The 24,585-nt window shown below is 37.7% G+C and overlaps 1 protein-coding gene across 1 annotated transcript in view; it reads right to left on the bottom strand.

Annotated features, from left to right (window-relative positions):
- Positions 1-24,378, bottom strand: part of IQUB (IQ motif and ubiquitin domain containing) — a 57,199-nt gene extending 32,821 nt beyond the window's left edge. Inside the window, exons 1-7 of the mRNA XM_047763770.1 lie at positions 24,244-24,378; positions 17,404-17,831; positions 15,756-15,890; positions 14,294-14,455; positions 14,035-14,207; positions 13,127-13,282; positions 4,450-4,660 (exon numbers count right to left, since the gene is read on the bottom strand). Coding sequence (XP_047619726.1) covers positions 4,450-4,660; positions 13,127-13,282; positions 14,035-14,207; positions 14,294-14,455; positions 15,756-15,890; positions 17,404-17,827 — 1,261 coding nt within the window. The 5' untranslated portion in view covers positions 17,828-17,831; positions 24,244-24,378. The remainder of the gene's footprint in view (positions 1-4,449; positions 4,661-13,126; positions 13,283-14,034; positions 14,208-14,293; positions 14,456-15,755; positions 15,891-17,403; positions 17,832-24,243) is intronic.
- Positions 24,379-24,585: the final 207 nt, after the last annotated feature.

The raw sequence follows: 24,585 nt of genomic DNA, 5'->3' as shown, positions 1-24,585 counted from the left end.
AAGAATCTATTCTGTTCCTTACTAGGAATATAATACTCAGACCCTGTACTGCTTGGTTTATTCAAAAAGGGCACTGGTAAATTTAAAAGCTAAATGGTGTTCAGCAAAAGGGCTGTAAATTTAAGAGCTAAATTATGTTATGAAAGTCCAGGAAATCCATGATTGATGAGTTTATCATTTAAGAGTACTTTTACCAACCAAAAAACTTTTTAAAAATTTGACAATATCCATATACCAAAAGGCAGTGTACAAATAAGAGGAAAATTGCTTGCTTGTGAAAATAATAACTGAGAATATTTACCTCATGGGATTATATGAATGTTCCCAGAAAGCAAATAAAAAATGAATGATATTAGTAAGCCTATTTTACTTCCCAGTTTTACATTAGAAACCTTTGGGACCGGTAGTAAATTTAGGCCACTAGGATATTATTTAAGCTCGTCTGCCAACCCCAAAAAGCAATATACTGGTCTGCTCGATTAATCCTTCTGTCCTGGGTGAATCTGGAGATACACATATGTGTATTCAAATACATTTCTATCCATATATATTTGGATTTTACATTTTGCCTAAATCATTAGTATGAGTTTTAAAAAGGAAACAACCCAATGAAGCTAATTAGAAATGAAAATAATGGGCCTTAATTCCAATAAAATGAACAACTTCCCTGTAAATCTACAGTGAAAGATACAACACAGCATCAGAAAAATATCATGACCCAACTACTAATAAGGAACAGAAAAACACAGTAGCCAGGAGTAGCTGCACAAAACTGATCTTATATCTGATTTGACAGTTTCCAGAACATTACATGGAAGATACTGAGAAAAATGAGAGATTCTCCCCTGTTTCATAAAATATATGTTCCCCGGAAATGATAATAAAAGTGAACAAAAAATTGGAATCCTGCATTTATTTGCTAAGGCTTCCATAACAAAGTACCACAGATGGGGTGCCTTAAATAACAGAAATTTATTCCCTCAGAGTTCTGAGAATTAGAAGTTCAAATCAAGGTGATCCTGAGTACCTCTCTCCTGAGCTTGTCAATGGCCATTCTTCTCCAGTATCTTCACATGATCACTGTGTGTCTGTGTCCTAACCTCCTCCACTTGTAAGGACACCAGTCACACTGGATTAGGGTCACATAGGACCTCACTTGTTCTCCATTACTGCTTAAAAGGGCCTGTCTCCAAACACAGTCCCATTCTGAGGTACTGAAGGTGAGAACTTCAGCATTTGAATTTGACGGGAACACAATTCAACCCATAAAAGACATCAATAACCACCAATACATTTTTTTTTTGTCTTTTTGCTATTTCCTGGGCCGCTCCCGCGGCATATGGAAGTTCCCAGGCTAGGGGTTGAATCGGAGCTGTAGCCACCAGCCTACGCCAGAGCCACAGCTACGGGGGATCTGAGCTGCGTGTGCAACCTACACCACAGCTCACGGCAACGCCGGATCCTTAACCCACTGAGCAAGGCCAGGGATCGAACCCACAACTTCATGGTTCCTAGTTGGATTCGTTAACCACTGAGCCACGACGGGAACTCCAACCACCAATATTTTTAAAGAAAAAGATATTAAAGAAATTGGTTCATGTGGAAGAATACATTTATCTTACATCCTTCGCTTAAATTCTTGGATAGTCTACCTAATTTCCAGGGTCTGAAGTTCAACTACAAAATGAGAGGATAGTATTAGTAGATAAAGTCCATACACATTCAAAAACTTCTGAGATTTAAACTTGCAATTTTTAAACAGCAGAACATACAATATCTTGTTCACCACTGGCATTTATATGCACCGGCTTTTTAAAATTCTTGTCACAGACTGGAAGCCTGAGTAGAAAGAACCAAGAAAGATTCAAACTGAAAGCCCCGGCCCAGCTCTGTCAATAGACTGGCCCAGGCAGTCTCCAGAAGCTAGAAGTCAAGGTACCTTCAAGAGGTCATAATTAAAGAAGGATCAGAAAGCACAGTTATCACAAGTCAAAACAAGACAAAGGGTAGAAGACTCAATTCAACAAACATTTACTATACACAATGAGCAAGGTCCTATCAGGTGCCCTAGGTAGAGACATGGACAGTTAAGATCGTGGTGTGGGAGTTCCCGTCGTGGCGCAGTGGTTAACAAATCCGACTAGGAACCATGAGGTTGCGGGTTCGGTCTCTGCCCTTGCTCAGTGGGTTAATGATCTGGCGTTGCCGTGAGCTGTGGTGTAGGTTGCAGACGCGGCTCGGATCCCGAGTTGCTGTGGCTCTGGAGTAGGCCGGGGGCTGCAGCTCCGATTAGACCCCTAGCCTGGGAACTTCCATATGCCGCGGGAGCGGCCCAGGAAATAGCAAAAAGACAAAAAAAAAAAAAAATCGTGGTGTGTTTAGAAACTATGGGGTAAGGAGAAGAGGCTCAGAGCCTAACCCATGCTGTCAGGAAAGATTTGTTCCTATGCTGAGACTGAGAGTGACATTTCAGATCAATGAAAAAAGTCACCCTCAATATATTGCTAAAAGAGAAATAAAAAGACATAAAAATCAAACATTGTAGCCTGGAGATAGTCCTCTCTTTTATATAGTATATTACCTTATATAGTTAAGTTCATTTTCTTAAATTGATATCACTTTGCTTTTATTACTAAGGAACAGGGTATCTGGAGGAAAAGGTAAATGTTTTTAGTTCTAATTCAAACTATGTAATTGTCACTATGAACCACAAGAGAGCAGCCGTTCCAAAGACTGGAGTAAAGACTATGAAATGAAGCCTTATTAAGCAGAAGAGCTATATAAATTATTGAGCTTGTGAGCCAGAATTTTAACTACAATAAAATGGAACTTTAAAAATATTATTCTTAGAGTTCTAATTTAGAATTTTAGAGCTCCAAGAAAGCTAAGAGATGTTTTATGTAAGAAATTTCATTTTCTTCTGTAAAAATCATGTATAATCATAAAATATACCTATTCATTTTTTTTTTAATTCTTCTATATCATCACAAGAGCCCAACTTCACTTTCCAGAATCTAAGGTAATAACTAACTTCCTGTTCCAGTTACTTCCACTTTAGAGGTATTCTGGGAAAGCAGAAACTAGATGTACTGTTACATCTTTGGGTTTCCCTGCATTTGGGTTTCCATTCATGTCAATGAATGAGTGAATAACCCATTCATTCTACCAGTATTTGTTGGACATGTGAGCAAAGCACAGAAAAAGGGACATCATCCAAAAAGTAAATTATTTGCTTTTGGAGTTTACAATCCAGTGTAAAAATTAATGTTAAAAATGTTTTGTTACAAATTGTAGTGTTATAAACATAAAGGTTTGGGTGCAGTGAGCACCATGAGGTGATAATCAGATATCCAGGTTTTACTGTCAGTCGCAAAAGGCTTTGAGTAAAGGTGACATTTAGGCCGAGATTGGAAGATGGGAAAGTCTTCAAGAAGAACAATGTATCTACTGCCCAAAGCAGGGAGTGATTGGCTTGTTCTGGTAACTGAATTTTTTTTTTGTCTTTTTTTTTTGCTATTTTTTTGGGCCGCTCCCACAGCATATGGAGGTTCCCAGGCTAGGGGTTGAATCGGAGCTGCAGCCCCCGGCCTACGCCAGAGCCACAGCAACACGGGATCCGAGCCGCGTCTGCAACCTACACCACAGCTCACGGCAACGCCGGATCCTTAACCCACTGAGCAAGGGTAGGGATCAAAGCCGCAACCTCATGGTTCCTAGTCAGATTCGTTAACCACTGCACCACAACGGGAACTCCCTGAATTTTTTTTTTTCTTTTTTTTGGCCACACCCATGGCATGTGGACGTTCTTGGGCCAGGGATCAAATCCATGCCACAGCAGCGACAGGAGCTGTTGCAGTGACAATGTTGAATCCTTAACCTGCTGCGCCCAAAGGGAACTTCTAAGTAACTAAAGTTTTTAAGTGTGTCAGTGACTAACCTCTGGTGGAAGAAACAATACGTAAAAGTCGAATGTGTACAGAATATAGATACAGGCATAAACAATCATTAATAAAGGGGAATAAAAAGGTATCTAGTAGAAAGAGCAGAATCACAGACAGGATGCTGGACTGAAGGATTCAAGACAGGTCAACTCTGAGTTCACAAATTCCCCAGACTGTCAGAGAATCAGACTGGACAACAATTTCTCTTTTTATCTCACAGGGATGAGGATCAAATGAGATAATATATTAAAACTGAATAATTTACAAAGCACTATTCATATTTTATTTAACTATTGTTAATAAAAAAGCATTTCCAATTTCATTCCAGCCTTATTTCTTGTCCCAAATGTAAGACATTATTCATCTTTTTAAATTCTCTAGTCCAGATTCCCAAGGCATCTTCTTCCTAAAATAATAAGATCTTCCTTTTGTCTTTGGTAAACCTGTTTTTCCTACTAATGAAAAATTATAAAATTAATATTCAATGCAAAGCCTATTTCAAACTTACATTCCAGTGCATTATAAAGAAGTTCAAAATCTTCTTTTGTTTGAGGATTATGCCTCCGGTAATAATCCAGTTTCATCCATTCTTCTTTTTCTTTTATCTTCCTTAGTTCTTCCTGTGCTTCCCACTTCAACCTGAACATTTTCTGTCTTCTCAAATTCTCTACCGTGACTTTAGCATGCCATCGTCTGTAGTGAGTCTGTATCACGATTACCTACAGTTAAATTAAAAGGAAATGAAATAATGCCAACTTTACTAGACAGTGAAAGGCAACGATGATTATTTCTTTCAAGTTTAAAAACTAGAAAGAAGGGGGAACTATTAAGAGACATGGGAGATAAACATAGACATTCCAAAATATGTCTGATACAAGTTTCAGATAGAATGAAGAAGGTTGGATTAGAGAAACTGCTCAACATATATAATAGAAGAACATTTCCCAAAACTAAAGAAAGACCTGAGCTCTATGATAGAAAAGGTCCATTACCAAATCTCAAGCACATCATGGTAAGATTACTAAAGACAAAGTAAAAATCCTGAAAGCTTCCAGAAAGAGGAAGTAAAGGACTGAGAATTCCACTGACATCAAAAACAGCTTCCAATATATAAAAGGAAATAATTTGGAAAATAAATTTGAATCTAAACTTCGACACCCACTCAAACTAAAATCCAAAATGAGGTTTATTCAATAGGACTTAGTTTACCTCTCATGCGTAATCTCTGAAAATAATTAGTAGAGAATATGATCCAACAAGAGTAATAAAGTGGAAAAATCGAAGAAGTAAGCAAAAACTTCCAAAAAATTATTTGCGGAGTTCCCATCAGGGCGCAGTGGAGGCAAATCCAACTAGAGACCATGAGGTTGCAGGTTCAATCCCTGGCAATGGGTTAAGGATCTGGCGTTGCTGTGAGCTGTGATGTAGGTTGCAGACACGGCTCGGATCTGGCATTGCTGTGGCTCTCCTGTAGGCCAGCAGCTACAGCTCTGATTGGACTCCTAGCCTGGGAAGCTCCATATGCCGCTAGTGCAGCCCTAAAAAGCAAAAAATAAAAAATGATTTGCACTAAATACATCTTATTTGAAAAAATTCACATATATCAATGTAAATATATAAAACAATCTGAAGTTATGTTATATAGTAAATTGTAATTGTGTAATATACATACAATTGTAACTCCAGATCAAGTCCTCAGTGCATGGGAGAAATAAGGAATGATGAGAAAGAAATGAAGAAGAGCCTGCTAGGGTCCTTGACTTGTTTATGGAAAAGATGTAGAGCCTGATTAAATATACATTTAGTATAAAAATATTAAGTGCATCAAAAATGTTTGAGTAACCACTACAAAAACAGACTCAAAGCACCTACTCCTGAACTATGAAAGAACAAAAAAAGAAAAAGTGTAGTTAAGCAAAAAAAAAGAGAAAGTTTAATAAAAAATAAACAAGAATGAATAATAAATAAAAACAAAATGAGATGGCAGGAATGAGTACAAAAATATCAGTAGTCACACATAATATAATCTTGCTTACAATAAGATTTAAAATAAAGCATTGAACTCAAGAAGCTCAAGAATAAAATAAGCATGCTAACAAATTGAAAGGAATCAATCAAGATCAAAGAACTTATTAGATGGAAATTTACTCTTTATACTGGCTTTTAACCAGTCCCTCTGTTTACAGCTCCCATCCCACTTCCATCTCCCACAGAACCTCCAATTCACTTTCCAAGATTCTATGGGGCAAACTGATTTGGTTCTTGATGCCATCCCCCTTGGCAGGCATTTAGATTTTCACTTCTTCTGCTCACGTAAGTCAAGTTAACACTTTTCCATCTGCTTTACAACTTTAAAACATCGACTGACATTTACTCTTCCCTCTTCTCATATATTCTTTGTCCCTGTATGTTTATACTTTTCTTATTCCTTTAACATCATGTTATTGGAGTTTGGAAAGTGTTGCAGTATAGCTTAGTGCTGTCCATTTCCCTACCTAAGAGCCTTTCTCTCCTACTTCCTTACTAAGAAAATTTCAGTCTTACTGAGGAGCAACAATAGAAAACTTTAAAAATGTATTTATAACACACTCTCAGTAAGGATGTTACATCACCCAGTTCAGGCCAACAAGATATTAAGTTGAATCATTCAGTGGGTCTTTTAGGGAAAATTCTTTTTTTTTTTTTTTTTTCTTTTTAGGGCCACACCCACAGCATGTGGAAGTCCCCAGGCCAGGGGTCGAATCGGAGCTGTAGCTGCTGGCCTATACCATAGCCACAGTTATGCATGACCCAAGCTTCATCTGTGACTTACACCACAGCTGATGGCAACACCAGATCCTTAACCCACTAAGCAATCCAGGGATTGAACCCACATCCTCATGGATACTAGTAGGGTTCTTAACCCACTGAGCCCCAACGGAAACGCCTAGGGAAAATTCTTGAATGGCATACATGGGATGTGCTCCCTTGACTTCTCCCTTCTTGCAGGATGCTCACATTATGCTGAAGGTTGATAAATAATTTTATCATCATATACCAACAAGCTCATGAAAAGACTGATGGAGTAAAAAGGTGAAAGGAATTTAGATTCCTGATGGCATCATAGAGCCACCAGCCAGGCCCTAAACAGTAAGAAATTAAAATTAGTTTGGACTGAGAAAATAAGATTCTATCGGGCTGGAATAACTGGCATTAATAAAGTCAGCCATAAAATTAATAGGAAACAGTATGCATCCCAAGGACACCCTTTAGCTATAAAATGTCATAATAAGAACCCCCTTCTCTGAGTGACTACTATTTTCTTACTCTCTGAGAAACTTTGTTCTCTAAAATCATAACCTATGAGGAACTTTGCTGTCTGAAATGAGATCCCTAAGAATGAAACATCCCACTGTTGCCTGGAATATCTGCTACTTTGACATAGATAAGCAGCCTCGATTTACAACCAATGCGCTGAACTTCAGAGAGGAAACAACATTCCACAACTCTCTCCTACTTCTGTCACCAAAGGACCAGAACCCTGATCCGCATCTCAGTCCAGACCTGACGCTGACCCATCTACACACAGACTTGTTTTATACGGAGACAATCAAAATGCTGCATCACTTAAATTTCACCGAAACCTCACTCTTCCCCCAGAGTCTATAAGAACTCCATCTTTTCCTTAGGTGAAAATTAGTTTGGACTCAAAAAGTAGAAATTCTTCAGGTTGGAATACTGCAGGTCAAGTAAATAACTGCACTGACAAGTCAGCTACAAAACCAGCCCCGTGGTGCCCCTGGTGTGCAGTCTCCTTCGGTGCAATGAGCCAACCAACTCAGACCACAGGCTCATCGCTCAAGGTTCTGGGCTAACTGGGCTAGACCAGCAGTCTAGCTGCTTATCATGCAAAAAAAACAAAATCACTGCTTTCAATTCTTTTTACTTATAACAATGCTAGGAGGTAGCAGAGATAAAATATGTATGCTTCCTATGTCATGTTTAACTGAAATCCCCAATGTTTAATAGGGTAAAGGTATCCATTTTTCCCCAACTGATCAATGTACTTCTGATAAAGTTCTCCAATTTTCATAAAAATTGCAAACAGACTCTAAAATTCTTATGGAAAAAAACTTTGCACTAATAGTCAAAACAGGAGATCCCATTATGGCTCAGCAGATTAAGAACCCGACAAATACCCACGAGGGTGCGGGTTCTATCCCTGGCCTCGCTCATTGGGTTAAGGATCCGGTGTTGCTGCAAGCCGCACACTAGGTTGCAGATGCAGCTCAGATCTGGCATTGCCATGGCTGCAGTGTAGGCCAGCAGCTGCAGCTCTGATTTAACCCCTACCCTGGAAACTTCCATATGCCACAGATGTGGCCCTAAAATTCAAAAAAAGAAAAAAAGTCAAGACAATTTTGAAACATAAGAACCATGAGGTACAATACCTTCTGTACTAGGTCTCAAAATATGTTATAAACCAGTAGTTATTAAAATAATACATTACTGGAGTTCCCGTCGTGGCGCAGTGGTTAACGAATCTGACTAGGAACCATGAGGTTGGAGGTTTGATCCCTGGCCTTGCTCAGTGGGTTAACGATCTGGCATTGCCATGAGCTGTGGTGTAGGTCACAGACGCGGCTCAGATCCTGCGTTGCTGTGGCTGTGGTGTCGGCTGGTGGCTACGGCTCCGATTAGACCCCTAGCCTGGGAACCTCCATATGCTGCGGGAGCGGCCCAAGAAATAGCAAAAAAAAAAAAAAATACATTACTGACAAAGAATAAAAAGACATATATATTAATGAGAGAATGAAGAAATCAGAAACAGATGTGTTTCTGTCACCAAAGGAACAAGACCCTTTAGTATACATTAAATTATTAAGTATACATTAAATTATTATAGAGAGAACAAATTTAAAAGTTCATGGTACTGAGTAATTGGCATTACTTTTGGAAAAAAATAAAATTATAACTCTTCTTCATGTCATTTTTAAAAATCCAGATGAAATCATATACACAAAAACTATGAAAGAAAGTTATATTTATGTGTGGAATAATACCACCAATATATACCAATATATAAAATGCAAAACCAAATAAGTCTGATTATAATGAAGGACATCATAAACTAAGTGTGAGTGATAATGTATGTGATATCTAAAAGGAAAAAAAATTGAAAAATAATATGTACTCTGGGTAAAGTCAATGTGGAATGGGCTCATAAATGGTTTATGGATGTATAATTTGGTACAATACTTCTGAAAAACACTTTGGTAATATCTCAAGACTTTAAAAATGTCATCATTTTTGCCCTAGTAATTCAACTTTTAACATCTTCTCTAAGTATTTCTTAAATGGACATTATAATTTATACAGCATGAAGATTTTGATGAAAACATGTCTCTATGTCCTACAAAAGAGAGTAATTAAACTATGGTATTTATATTGTGGAACAATATAGTACTATTAAATTGTTTATAATAAATAATAAAAGGTAGAGAAATGCTTATGATATAGTTGTAGGTGTACAAGAAACTTCTTTAAAGTTCCATGTATGATAAATTCCCAGTGGAAAGTAAGAAAACATAAAAGCTAACTGAAGAATTTCCTGCAATTTTTTTAATGATTAATGCCATTTGAAAAAATAGAAGGAAAATATCACATTGAGTATGTTCAGGGTTAGATACTGAATCGATTTTTGTTAAAATGTATGGGGAGAGAATATCAATAAAGAGATTTTTTTAAAAAAGAACCAAATGGAAATGTGGGGAGTTAATAGTACAATAACTGAAATGAAAACACAAAAAACAGGCTCAACAGTAGATCTGAACTGGCAAAAGAAAGAATAATGAACTCCATTATAGGTCATTAGAAACTATCCACTCCACAGAAGAGGGGGAAAAAAAGTAACAGAGTAGAGACAGAGACCTTGGGGACACCATCAAGCAAACAATCATGCACAAATACTAAAGGGAATTCTTCAAATTGAAATAAAATGACATTAGACGTCACTTTTAATTTACATAAAGAAATAAACAGTACTAGAAAAGGTAATTATGTATGTAAATGTAAAATCTTGTATAAATATATATTTTCCTCTTCTCTATTCTTATTTAAAATGCAATTGCATAAAAATAATAATTATAAAAGGAACTTCAGGGCTTAGAATATACAAAGAACATACACATTTGTGTGATAATGATAGTGCAAAGAGGGGATAAAATTGGAGTTCTATTGGAGCAAGATTTCAATATTTTATTGAATTTCACTTACTATTAATGAGAAGTATGTTGCCATAAATTGAGTTGTATATTCTAATCCCTAAATTACACTTGGAGCAAGCCTTTAGGAAATGATTAAGAAAAAACATTTTAAATACTAAAGCAATAATAAAAAAGAAAACCTCATTAAAAATGGACAAAGTATTTGAAGTTAATTTCTCCTAAGAATATACCCAAGTTGTTAATAAGCACATGAAAAATATTCGGTATCATTGGCCATCTGGGTATGTAAATCTAAACCACAATGAGATACCACTTTACACTCACTGGGATGGCTGTATAATCAAAAAGACAAACAATAGCAAGTGTTGATAAGGATATGGAGAAATCAGAATCCTCATAACCGCTGGTGGGACATAAAATGGTGCAGCTGCTTTGGAAAACAATCAGGCATTTCTTCAAAAAGGTTAAACAAAATAACCATATGGGGAGTTCCCATCGTGGCGCAGTGGTTAACGAATCCGACTAGGAACCATGAGGTTGCGGGTTCGGTTCCTGCCCTTGCTCAGTGGGTTAATGATCCGGCGTTGCCGTGAGCTGTGGTGTAGGTTGCAGACACGGCTCGGATCCCGAGTTGCTGTGGCTCTGGAGTAGGCCGGTGGCTACAACTCCGATTCAACCCCTAGCCTGGGAACCTCCATATGCCGTGGGAGCGGCCCAAGAAATGGCAAAAAGACAAAAAGACAAAAAAAAATAAAATAAAATAACCACATGATCTAGCATTTACATTCCTAGGCACAACCCAAGAGAAATGAAAAATACATGTCCACAAAAAAATTGTACATGAATGTTTTACGGCATCTTTAATCCTAACAGCCAGTAAGTGGAAACAAACCTAACATCCATCAAATAAATGATGATAAATGTTGATAAATGACAAACAAAATGTGGTGCATATATATTGACATACCTACAGTAGGTCTATACAATTGGGTATATACAATGGAATATTGTTTTGCAACAGAGAGAAATGAAGTATTGATACACGTTACAATGTAGGTGAGCCTTGAAAACGTTACGCTAAGTAAAAGAAATCTGTCACAAAATACTGTATATTGTATGATTACATGTATATGAGATAGTCACAACAGGCAAATCAAAAGAGACAGAAAGTAGGAGCTCCCTGGTGGCCTAGCAATTCAGGATCGGACATTTTCACTGCTGTGGCACAGGTTCAATCCCTGGCCCAGGAAGTACTGTATGCTGTAGGTGCGACCCCCACCCCCAAAAAAGAGGCAGAAAGTAGATTAATGGCCGCCTAAAGCAGAGAGGACTGGAGAGAAATAGGGTGTGGAAGTGGGATTCTTTCTGGGATGATGAGAATGGCCTAAAATTGACTGTGGTAATGGTTGCATAATATGTTTATAAAGTTTAAAAAAATCACTGATTTGTACACTTTTTTTAAAAGTATACATCATATAGAAAATAAAGGTTTTAAATTTTTAAAAAATAATTTAAATATTACTAAAAAGTATCTATTTAACATAAAACAAGGTACTAAAGGAAGAATAGGGAAACCAGAGAGACACAACATAGAAAACAAATAGCAAAATGACTGATAAACACTAACTTCATCAATAATTACCTGAAATAGGGAGTTCCCATCATGGCTCAGCAATATTGAACCCAACTATTATCCATGAGGATGTGGGTTCAATCCCTGACCTTGCTCAGTTGGTTAAGGATCTGGTGTTGCCATGAGCTATGATGTAGGTTGCAGACATGGCTTGGATCCTGAGTTGCTGTGGCTGTGGTGTAGGCTGGCAGCTGCAGCTCTGATTCGACCCCTAGCCTAGAAACTTCCATATGCCATGGGTGTGGCCCTAAAAAGACAAACAATAATAAATATTATATGAAATATAAATGTATTAAATACTCCAATCAAAAGGCAGAGATTGTCAGACTGGATAAAAAGTCAAGATCCAATTACACTGTCTAAAAAAATAGACTCTAGGTTCAAAGACTCAAATAGGTAAAAGGATAAAAAAAAAAAAAAAAAACCACAGACCATACAAACCAAAACATACAAGTGATGGAGTGGCTTTATTAATATCAGAGAAAATAGATTTTAATATCTTTTGGTTTCAGTTATTCTGGAAAGCTTCATAGATAATTCTACTGTGACAAGGATTAAGGCCAAAGGACAGAGTGATTGAAACCAAGGGACAAAGGGGACAAAGCTAACAATAGCCAAGGGCAATACCCAAAGCCCCTATGATTCCCTAAGGGAAAGGGAAGGATGAGGAGTCCTTGGGATAATGGTTCCTTACACTGGGGGGGTGGGGGGGGAGAAGACTGGAGACAACAATGCTTTTACTACTAATAAAACATTGCTCATGACTCTCTCCTTGACCTAATTCTAATCAAGTCCCTTTGAGCTCTTTTCCAACTAGGTCTTGACTTTTGGGCTTCCATATTCATCTCCGCATCATCCAATTTTAGCAAGAGTCCTGTTAAATCAGTTTAACCAGAATCCCCAACCTTGATATCTTGCCCTCAATATTTCATCAGGGTCTTCTTCCATCCTTCAGAAGATGACTAATCACTCTGGCCTGACTTCAGAAAAAAATCCTCTTAGGTTGGTTTAGCCAGAATCTCCCCTTACCCTTGAAGTCTTCAATTAGCAATTTTCCATCCACTGACCCCTACCCTGCTCCTTGGCTATAATTTCTCCCTTTTCCTTGTTGCATTCAAAGTTGAGCACAATCTCTCTTTCCTACTACAAAACTCCATTGCAGTATCTCCTTTTGAATAAACTATGCCTTACCATCTTTAACAAGTGCCAACAATAATTTTTTCTTTACAACACCCACATGAGTTCTTTCACAGGCAAGTGTGCTTAGGGAAACACACAGACACACACAGAAAAATTGGCTCTCAGATTTAATTTTTAGTATTCACCTATAATAAAAGTGATCTTACCGCCTCTAATCTTCGAGCATGATATTCTGCTGCTGAAAGATATTTTCCTGGTGTTACCAGTTTATCAGTCACATTTGATATATATACACCAATTTTAGTCATCTGTGTGGATGTTGTATTTGTAGTTTGTTGGAGCTTCCTTCTCTGAAAAACTGTCTAAAAATAAAAGCATAAAAAATAAATATCCACTGTATACACATAAAGTTAGTAAAGAACACATTGTCCTATACATTTAGGTTAATATTCTTTTACTTTTTTAATTAAATTGTATTGGGGTATAGTTGATTTACAATGTTGCATTAGTTTGAAGTATACAGCACAGTGAATCAGTTATATTCTTTTTTGGATTCTTTTCCCATATGGGTTATTAAAAAATATTTAGAGTTCCCTATGCTATACAATAGGTCTTTGACAGTTATCTCTTTTATATACAGTAGTGTATATATGTTAATCCCAAACTCCTAATTTATCCCATCTCCTGACATTTCACCTTTGATACCACGAATTTTTCAATGTCTGTGAGTCTGTTTCTATTTTGTAAGTAAGTTCATTGTTAAATTAGATTTCACATATAAGTGATATGTGATATTTGCCTTTCTCTATCTGACTTTACTCAGTATGATAAAAGATACATGCATCCCAATGTTCACTGCAGCACTATTTACAGTAGCCAACACATGGAGGCAACTTAAATGTCCATCAACAGAGGAATGAATAAAGAAGATATGGTACATATATGCAATGGAATATTACTCAGCCATAAAAAATGAATTAATACCATTTGCAACAATATTGATGGATCTACAGATTATCTTTTATTTTAAATGCCATATAATTATTTAGCTTTTAATTTTAGAGAGATACACATTGCAACATGTGTTGATTATATGGAAAAATAAAAATGTTACCTGGGTATCCCTACAAAATACATTCAGTTTTTCAGGACTCTTTTTAGGTACAGTTTGTGTTCCAGCATTGTGATATTCTATTCCTGTTATTTTATGTCTAAATCCACCAAGAAATGGTTTGTGAAATTCAGATCTTATCATCTCAACCGCCACTTCCTGATACTCATCAATGCCTGAGGATATACAGCCAAGATTCCATGAAAGTTCAACCACAGAAGGACTGTAAAATACTTTATCTAAAAGATAACAAATAACTAACCAGTTTGTACTCTGACAGTTATGATTTGAGAGACATCACTTAATCTAGCTATTCTTCTGATTGGATATAGATCTGGATGTAAAGAGAAGATTTCCACTTGTACAACATCCTGGGGCTTAACTCCATGTTGCAGTAATGTCTCCTGATTTTTAAGAATCATTCCTAAAAACAAGATGAAATTATTAGAAGTGTTATGATAAAGAAATGATTATATGTGTTCACTTTATGGGATGGAAAATACCAAAAGTGCTTATGTGAATGCATATTGTTTAATTACCAAATAGAGTATTGATGATGTTCACCTCTTGCTATAATGTTAATACAGAAAACTCCACAGTAGAAAAAAATTAAGGGGAGTTCCCGTCGTGGCTCGGTAATAACGAACCCAGCTAGGACCCATGAGGATGTGGGTTTGATCTCTGGCTTCACTCAGTGAGCTGTGGTGTAGGTCATAGACATAGCTTGGATCCTACGTTGCAGTGGCTGTGGCAAAGGCTGGCAGCTATAGTTCCAATTCTACTCCTACCCTGGAAACTTCCATATGACACGGGTGTGGCCGTAGGGGAAAAAAAAGCCCCCCAAAAAAGAGAAAAAGTTAAGGTGGTCCTCCTGAGAATCTAAGTAAAGATACAACTCTCATCTCATCATAAATACAAATATATAATAACCATGCAACCATAAACATTTAAAAATAAGAAAAAAAAACCTTTTAAAATAAATTATGATCTATAGATATGCAGGCATATTCTAGAGACACATTTATTTAGCTACACAAGTCTGCTTAATTCTATCATAGTTATGAAGACTACATCCTCTCATGACACAAGGCTAATATAAGATGGGCTGCTCAATATTGCCTACAAATATAAAGAACCTGGAACCTCATCAGAATGTGAACTGACCTTAATGAATAGAAGACTGATAAACCATTTTCTTTCTTTTCTTTTTGAGGTCTTTTTCTATACATGCTTATTCATCGTCTATTTTTTTAACCTTGTTTCCTCCTCATCATATATAACTTATTTCCAGTTCTTACCACTTCCCCAAAGTCCCAGGTTTTCTCACCTCTTTAGGAGTTAGCACAAGTATTATCATTTTTATTAGATGAGGTTTTCTAGACTCTCGCACTTTCTTTCCTCCCTGTTCCCACAGTTTTTAAGCATATCTCCATTAAAACATTTACACATTGTGTGGTAACTATTACATGCATCTTCTTCCTTCCCAGTCTGTAAACAACTTGAGAACAGGGATTTTATTTCATGTTTCTTTATATCTTTGGTTTTTTGCAAAGCACGTGGAGCAAAGTATGTCCTCAATAATAATATGTTGAAAGAATGGATGTATAACTACAATATAATGTTCAAATAATAAATACCAAGATATTTAGCAAATTGAAGATCTTGATTATTTGCATGTTAAAACTAGAGAAGTCTTGATAAGTTTTATTCGCCTCCAGGCTTACCTGCCCGTCTTATCTGTAGGCTATAAGGTGGGATACCTAACAGGGATGAAAAATGCTCCTTGAGTTCTTTTAAAACAATGTCGATTTTAAAGGGCATTATAATTTCCTGGCCCACAGGAAGAAGTACAACTTTTACTGCACATAAAAAGAGAAAAGAGTTACAGTTAAATGTTGGGTCAACAACCTAGAGTCCACAAGCAGAGACAGAATTATGGGATAATTTGCAAGTTATTTCTGCCATGTTCTCACACTACACCTCTATGATAATTAGTTTTCATTTTCTAGACAGAAGAGTGGCAAACATACAGTTGCAACGTTTTGCTTTGAAAATCAATCCATAGTCTCAAGAATTAGCATCAGTGGTCCACGTCTGCTCCCCCAACTCCAGCTCAAAGTTCAGACCTCTCTTCCGTTGCCTGCTATGAGCATCAGTGCACATTCAAGATTACCTCTTCGCCCAAAATACAATGAGAAATAGGAAATGAAAGCTTCTTTTAAGGATTCTTCTAAAATCATTTAAAAATTTTAAAGACTCCCACTACCTGGAATATGGTTTTTTTTTGTCTTTTTTTGTTGTTGTTGTTGTTGCTATTTCTTGGGCCACTCCCACGGCCTATGGAGGTTCCCAGGCTAGGGGTCCAATCGGAGCTGCAGCCACCGGCCTACGCCAGAGCCACAGCAACGCGGGATCCAAGCCGCGTCTGCAACCTACACCACAGCTCACGGCAACGCCGGATCGTTAACCCACTGAGCAAGGGCAGGGACCGAACCCGCAACCTCATGGTTCCTAGTCGGATTCGTTAACCACTGCGCCACGACGGGAACTCCTGGAATATGTTATATAGCTATAAACATGGGAAATTTCTCAGGGAATCAAGCTTTTTTGTGTACTATTACAAAGGGAGACCCTGAAACTTGAACTTGGAGACGTCCATGCTTTGATTATATATTGATACCAGGCATCAGGAAATCAGTTCTTATTCATGAAGAAAAACAAATAGGGAAATTTTCAAAGAAAATTTTCTTTGACCTTACAATTACAAAAGGTTACCTAATAATAAATTCATTCTTCTTCCCATAACTGATTGATGTCTATAGCTGGAAAAATGCAAAACAGAAAATCATTGTTTATTACAAATATCTGGAATAACTGCACAAATTTACTTTTCAGGAAAAAATGGACATAATGTGGCTCACTCTCAACTCTAAAAAAAAATCAAGACACTCACATGTTAAAAATATAGAAAAACTGTTATAAAATGATTATCTGTTTGTCAATTATAGGAAGAAAATATATAGTACTTAAAAACTAATTATCATGGAGCAAACTTTTTACTTTTATATCTACAGACTTTAAATTTGAAAGAAACAGAGAGAGAGAGAGAGAGAGAGAAGGAAAGAAAGAAAGAAAGAAAGAAAGAAAGAAAGAAAGAAAGAAAGAAAGAAAGAAAGAAAGAAAGAAAGAAAGAGAAAAGACAGACTTCACAAATAATTAAGAAATTCAAGTGGCATAGTCACAGAAGTTTGGCAGATGAGGGATAAGGAAACTAATATCAAATATAAAACAAATATGCAAGGAAAAACAAACAAAAAGCAACCATTCTTCAAAATGAGGGGAAAAAAATAGCCTCGATTCCCTGGGTGGTACCTGTTGCTGAAGAGTCTTTTGTTGATGTTCTCAGAGATTCCTTCACAGCCTTCACTTTTTCCAGAAATCTCAGGGAATCTTTTGAATATTTTTTGGCTGACTGCTCTTCATTATCAGATTTAGTTAGAGAATCTCCACTGTCTCTGGGAGAATGTGACACTTGTTCAGTTGACATAACGTCTTCCATGAGCTGCTTGATATCGTTTAGTTCCAGACTTGAAAGGCTCTGGTCACTCGAATCCTCAACAGGTCTTTCATGGTCCCAACCAGATAGTTCTAGTTCATATTCATTGTCTTCAGTTTGATCTGAGTCTGGAAGTTCTTCTGAGGAAACTGGAATACTGATAGTCCCCAAAGTATCCTTTATTTCTTCTGATGAATCAACAACGTTCTGAGCATCAGATTTTTTCTCCTGATCAGACATTTTCCTGAAGTGAAAGAAAAAAAAAATACACCTACTACACATAAAATTTTTACACCAAATATCAAATTCTTGCTGTTACACAGTAATGTTCATAGTTCATAATATACATACTACAATATGGCTCATTATTTCTTTTTTCTTTTTTTTTTTTGTCTTTTTGCCATTTCTTGGGCTGCTCCCGCAGCATATGGAGGTTCCCAGGCTAGGGGTCTAATTGGAGCTGTAGCCACCGGCCTACGCCAGAGCCACAGCAACGCAGGATCCAAGCCTCGTCTACAACCTACACCACAGCTCACAGCAATGCCAGATCCTTAACCCACTGAGCAAGGCCAGGGATCAAACCCGCAACCTCATGGTTCTTAGTCGGATTCGTTAACCACTGCGCCACCAAGGGAAACTCCGTGGCTCATTATTTTTTAAATATTATCTTAGCAATGGCATTAGGTAAAAAAATCATTGGTGAATTTTAATAAAAATACCACATAAAGTAAAAATGTGCATCAAAATGCAATAAATTTGAGATAAATTGCCTGTGAAAAATATATTAAAAATAATTTAAAACATATTGTCATTTCTTATTCAATGAACAATACCTTGCAAAAGGACTTTTTTAATAACTTTTTTTTCTAAATACAAAACTAACAGGGTTTATACTTTTGGCATTACAATTGTTAAGAAGCTCCAAGGAACCTGTCATCTCCACGGTGACTATATCTTGGAAAGTATACAGGTCTTTTTTCTTTAAAAAAAATCATTGGAATATAGTTGACTTACAAAGTTGTTTTAATTTCAGGTATATAGCAAAGTAGATCAGTTAAACATATAAATATACCCATTCCTTTTCAGATTCTTTCCCATATAAGTTACAACACAGTACAGTAAATTTCCCCATGCTATACAGTAGGTCCTCATATTCATATATACAGCAGTGTGTATGTAATCATCCCAACCCCCTAATCATATTCTTTCCCACTCCATATTTTCCCTTTGATAAACGTAAGTTTGGTTTCAAAATCTGTCTGTTTCTGTTTTATAAGTTCTACTGTATCATTTCTTTTATATTCCACATATTAGTGATCTCATATGATATTTATCTTTCACTGTCTGACATACTTCACTTAGTATGTTCATTCCAGGTTCATCCATGTTGCTGCAAATGGCATTATTAGGCTTTTCATAGCTGAGTAATATTCCATTATATATGCGTATCACAACTTCTTTATCCAGTCCTCTGTTGATGGACATTTTGGTTGATTCCATGACTTGGCTATTGTAAAGAGTGTTGCAATGAACACCAGGGTGCATGTATCTTTTCAAATTATGTTTTTCTCCTGATACATGCCTGGGAGTGGGATTGATGGATCGTATGGTAGTTCTATTTTTAGTTTTTTAAAGAACCTCCATACTGTTCTCCCTAGTGACTGCACTAGCCTACATTACCACCAACAATGTAAGAGGGTTCCCTTTTCTCCACATCCTCTCCAGCATTTATTGTTTGTAGACTTTTTGATGATGGCCATTCTGACTGGTGTGAAGTGACACCTCATTGCAGTTTGAATTTGCATTTCTCTAAAAATTAGTGATGTTGAGCATCTTTTCATGTGTTATTTGGCCATCTGTCTGTATTCTTCGGAGAGATGTCTGTTCAGATTTTCCGACCATTTTTTAATTGGGTCGCTTGTTTTTTGATATAAAGCTGTATGAGATATTTGTATATTTTGGAGATTAATCCCTTGCTGGTCACTTTGTTTGCAAATATTTTTTTCCCCATCATGTGTGTTGCCTTTCCTTTTGTTAATGACTTCCTTTGCTGTGCAAAAGCTTTTAAATTCAATTATGTCCCATTTATTTATTTTTGTTTTCAATTTTCATTACTCTGGGAGATGGATCAGAAATATATTGATGTGATTTATATCAAAGAGTGTCCTGCCTATGTTTTCTCTATGAGTTTTATAGTATCTGGTCTAACATTTAGGTCTTTAATCCATTGTGAGATTATTTTTGCATATGGAGTTAGAGAGTGTTCTAACTTCATTCTTTTACATGTGGCTGTCCAGTTTTCCCAGCACCACTTATTGTATATTCTTGCTTCCTTTGTCATAGATCAATTGACGATATGTGCATGGGTTTATTTCTAGGCTTTATATCCTGTTCTATGGATCTGCATGTCTATTTTTGTGCCAATACCATGCTGTTTTGATGACTGTAGCTTTGCAGAATAGTCTGAACTCAAGGAGACTGATTTCTCCAGCTCCATTTCTCTTTTTCAAGATTGCTTTGGCTACTTGGGGTCTTTTGTGTATCCATACAAATTTAAAATTTTTTTGTTCTAATTCTGTGAAAAATACCATCGGTAATTTGATAGGGATCGTGAATCTGTAGGCTGCCTTGGATATTATAGTCATTTTGACAATATTGATTCTTCCAATCCAAGAACATGGCATATCTTTCCACTCATTTAAAGTATCATACTAAATGAAGTTAGTCAGATAGTGAAGACAAACATCATATGATATCACTTATATGTGGAATATAAAAAAAAGGATACAAATGAACTTATTTGCAGAATAGAAACTTCAAAAAATTTCTGGTTACCAAATGGGACAGGGTAGGGGAAGGATGGACTGTGCATTTGGGATTAGTAGATGCACACTGAGGTATATGGAATGATTTGCCGATGTGGACCTTCTGTATAGCACAGACAACTCTACCCAATATTCTGTGATAATCTATGTGGAAAAAGAATCTGAAAGAGAATGGATGTGTGTACATGTATGGCTGAGTCACTCTGTTGTACAGTAGAAATTGTCACAACATTGTAAATCAATAAAACTTTTAAAAAATGAAAAAAAAATGAACAGCACTCTTCATAGGAGCTTTGCTCTCACAAATTGTAGCAGAGATGTCCAATGACCTCTGCCTCCCAAAACAAACATATCAACAAATGTAGACTGATCTTGGAGCAGACAGCAAGCTTGGTTGCCTGAGCTACAGCAATCAAGAGCTTTGGCTTGGGAGATGGTATGAGAGCATCTTGGAGCATGGGCCAGGGTGGGCCAGAGCAGCACAGAGCCAGGCTTCAGAGGCAGGAGCTGGGTCAGAGTGTTGAAGAGCCAGTATAGCTGGGAACTTACTTATGGAAATTGGCAGCCAGGAATATAGGATAGGGGAAGTGGCTTTGAGGCTGATTTCTGTGGCAACCGCACAGGGAAGATTAAAACTTGAAACACAGTGAGATGGAAAAGCTGTGCTTGGAACTTCTACTTTAAGCATAGATCCTTATGTAGGAAGAAAAATTAACTTTAGTCAGTGAAGTTCTCTGGCTACTAGATGACAAATTTCAAGAAAAAAAAAGAGTATACACTTGTACAGCATTAGAGCTGAAGAGAGAATTAGTAAACTGGGAGACAAAAAAATTTTATATAGAATGTTGTAAAGAAATAAGCACATGAAAAATATGAAAGAGGGAGTTCCTGTTATGGCTTAGTGGGTTAGAAACCCAACTAGTATCCATGAGGATGCAGGTTCCATCCCTGGACGCACTCAATGGGTTAAGCATCTGGCATTGCCTTGAACTGTAGTATAGGTCAGATTCCGATCAGATCTCACACTGCTGTGGCTGTGGCGTAGGCTGGCAGCTGCAGCTCTGATTCGACCCCTAGCCTGGGAACTCCCATATGCCATGGGTGCAGCTCTAAAAAATAAATAAATAAATGTGGTTAAATTTCAACAGCAACCAATAAAAGAATTGAATGAAGTTTTTAAATCCAGAACAATAAAGAAAAAAAAAGTGCAATGAGACAAAACTAAACAAGATCTCAATTTTTTAAAAGTTCAAGAAACCTCTTTAGGCTCTCAATCACCAGGAAAAAAAAAATTCCTTTTGGTTATAATTTTCTCCCACAATAAAATTTAGTGGCCTGATAGGAAAGAAAGTAACACAAAGAAGCTAGAACACGTAGCATCATACTTATCCGCCCTTTCTGGAGAATCTGGGGTAATGCTTTTGTTTCTATCTGGTTGGGTCACCCTCCCCCCAAAATGGCCAAGACGGCATCTTCTAAAACAGCAACGGTAACAAAATCAAGAATTTCTGCTTTCCAAAATACACACCTAGAAAAATCAAAAGACAAACCATAGCCTGGGAGGTAATTTTTTGCAAAACTCATATCTGATAAAGGACTTGTACCCAGATTATATAAAGAGAACTCTCCAAACACAATTGAAAAAAATAACAGTAAGGGGAAAAAAATGAGTAAGAGATTTAAACAGATCAGTCACCAAAGATTATACATAGGAAGAAAATAAGCTGGGCCAGGACTATATTGAGGCAAGTGTGGCACCTGCACTGCTCTATACACACACTAATGCCTGAGAATAAATGCCTCCTAAAATGTTGGACCTAGTTGCCTCATTACCTCACTCTAGTCTTGTCCCTGAGTATGAAAAGATACTCAATACCATTGGTCATTAGAGAAATAAAACTTCAGATGAGATTTCTCTAAACATCTATTAAAACAGTTTAAAAAAAATTTAGCCCAGCAATATCAAGAGCCAATGACTATGAATACAAGTGGAGCTCTTGTACCTTGATGTTGGAAGTGAAAATTGGTTTAGTACTTGAGATACTTGTTTGTCAGTTTTCTGGTAAAACTAAACACACATTTATCATATGACCCAGCAATCTGTATCCAAGAAAACTACATTCACACAAGATCTGCACACGAGTTAATAAAAGCTTCGTTCTTACTCACCAAAAGACCAGAAATAACACAAATATTTCTTAGCTGAGGAATGGATACCCGTACTATGATGCATGCATTCACAAAATGGAATATCACCCCCTCAGTAAAAAGGAATAAGCCACTGCCACACACAACATGGATGAATTTCCAATGAGCTATGCTAAATGAAGAAGCCAATTCTAAAAGCTACATCATGTATGGTTTAATTAAGTGAAAAAGCAAAGCTTTTGGTTCGCAACCTCTGGAATTCCCTGGGTAGAGCGGAAATTGAGCCTGGAACACAGAGCGCAAGGATAACTGAAGAAAGAAGCAGACCCCTCCAAATTGTAGGTGGCAGGTAGCAAGGGTTGTCTTGGGCAGCCTAAAGACAGTAAATCTCAACATCCACCTGCCAAAATCTTAAGAGTTTTGAGACTTTAACTGGGTTCAGTCATATATACAGTTCATATGGTCTCAATAACACATGCCCTGTTTCAGGCACAATGGGAGAAGGGACATTCCAAGGACAGGAAAGGGAAAAGAGTCTTCAGCTGCCCACCTGGGTACTGGGTAAACCAGGGGTCAAGTCCTTTCAAGAACCTCCTCCAAAGAACATACCAGTATGCACAGTGTTACCGGCACAACTACATAATTGTATATGCATAGAATTTCTCTGGAAGGTGAAGTGGAGGGTGGGGTGGTGGCAGAAGGACATGGGTGGAAAGCAGATTTTCAGTTTTTTTTGGGGGGGGGGGTTGTTTGTTTGTTTGTTTTTTGTCTTTTTGCCTTTTCTACGGTCGCTCCTGTGGCATATGGAGGTTCCCAGGCTAGGGGTCCAATCGGAGCTGTAGCTGCCAGGCTAAGCCACAGCCACAGGAACGCCAGATCCGAGCCCCTCTGCAAACTACACCACAGCTCACGGCAATGCCGGAACCTTAACCCACTGAGCGAGGCTAGGGATCGAACCGCAACCTCATGGTTCCTAGTCAGACTCCTTAACCACTGAGCCACGACGGGAACTCCCATTCTTTTTTTTTTTTTTTAATCATTTTTAATGTATTATTCAAGTGTAAATGTTATAATCTTTAAAAGTTGTTTAAAAAGGAAAAACACTACGATGATTGCACGCAGAACGTGCCTCTTTGACCTAAAAATACATAATTTCGTTGATATATATATATATATATACATACATATATATACAGAATATTAGTGTAGGTAGAAAGGCAGGGATCCAGTTTTGCCTTCCATCAAATAGCCCTCTTGAGTTTTTAAGTTTTTTAAGATCCACAGCGAAGCCCGTGAGAGGAACGTCTGAGAGCGCTATTTTCTCAAGACTGAAAACGGTCACTACGAGTGGGTAAACATTTTCAAATGCCAGATCTGGGTCACAGAAACGTCTTGCTTCAATATTATTAACCGTGATAAGCACTCGGGTGTGAGGTGAGGTACACATCCTAGCTTGGTGCTTCTGCTTCCGAATCCCAAATAAGAGATTTGGAGCCAGAAAAGTGACCAAGAAAGATGCTTTGCAGTTTTTTTGAGACAGCTGGAACATTCTAGAGAAGAAAAACAACGCCCAGAGCCCCGGCGGCTTCGGCGCCCTGCACAGAACCCAGGGCGTTTGCCACCGCCTCAAGGTCGGTCTGGGGGGTCGCGCCAGTAGAGGGCAGCCAGAACCTGTCCTCCTACCTGACTAATAAGTGCAGGGGTTTTTTGGTGGAAGCGGTTTCTCAGGCTCCTAGACAGCAGAGTCCACACTTGCCGAATTCTCTGTTACCCGTCGTATCCTAGGAACGGCCCTGGCACCCCTCCCCTCCCACCAGGGCACAGCTCCCGCGAGAAGAGGCGGTGCCCGAGCTGACGCAGGGGACGGAGAGACTGGAGGGACGGTTGGGAAGGGGCGGGACGGGGAGACGGGGCGGAGCCAAGGGGCGAGGAGGGGCGGAGATTCGCTCCGAGGGAGGGAGGGAAGCTGTTACCTAGGCATTGCTTGGGTCGGCAGGTGATTCTGACCATAACCACTCTCTAAGA

Source organism: Phacochoerus africanus, chromosome 16 (genome assembly GCF_016906955.1).
Source record: "Phacochoerus africanus isolate WHEZ1 chromosome 16, ROS_Pafr_v1, whole genome shotgun sequence".
NCBI classification, from domain to species: Eukaryota; Metazoa; Chordata; class Mammalia; order Artiodactyla; family Suidae; genus Phacochoerus; species Phacochoerus africanus.
Note: the sequence above shows the minus strand (reverse complement) of the source record. Positions and strands in the feature narration are given on the sequence as shown.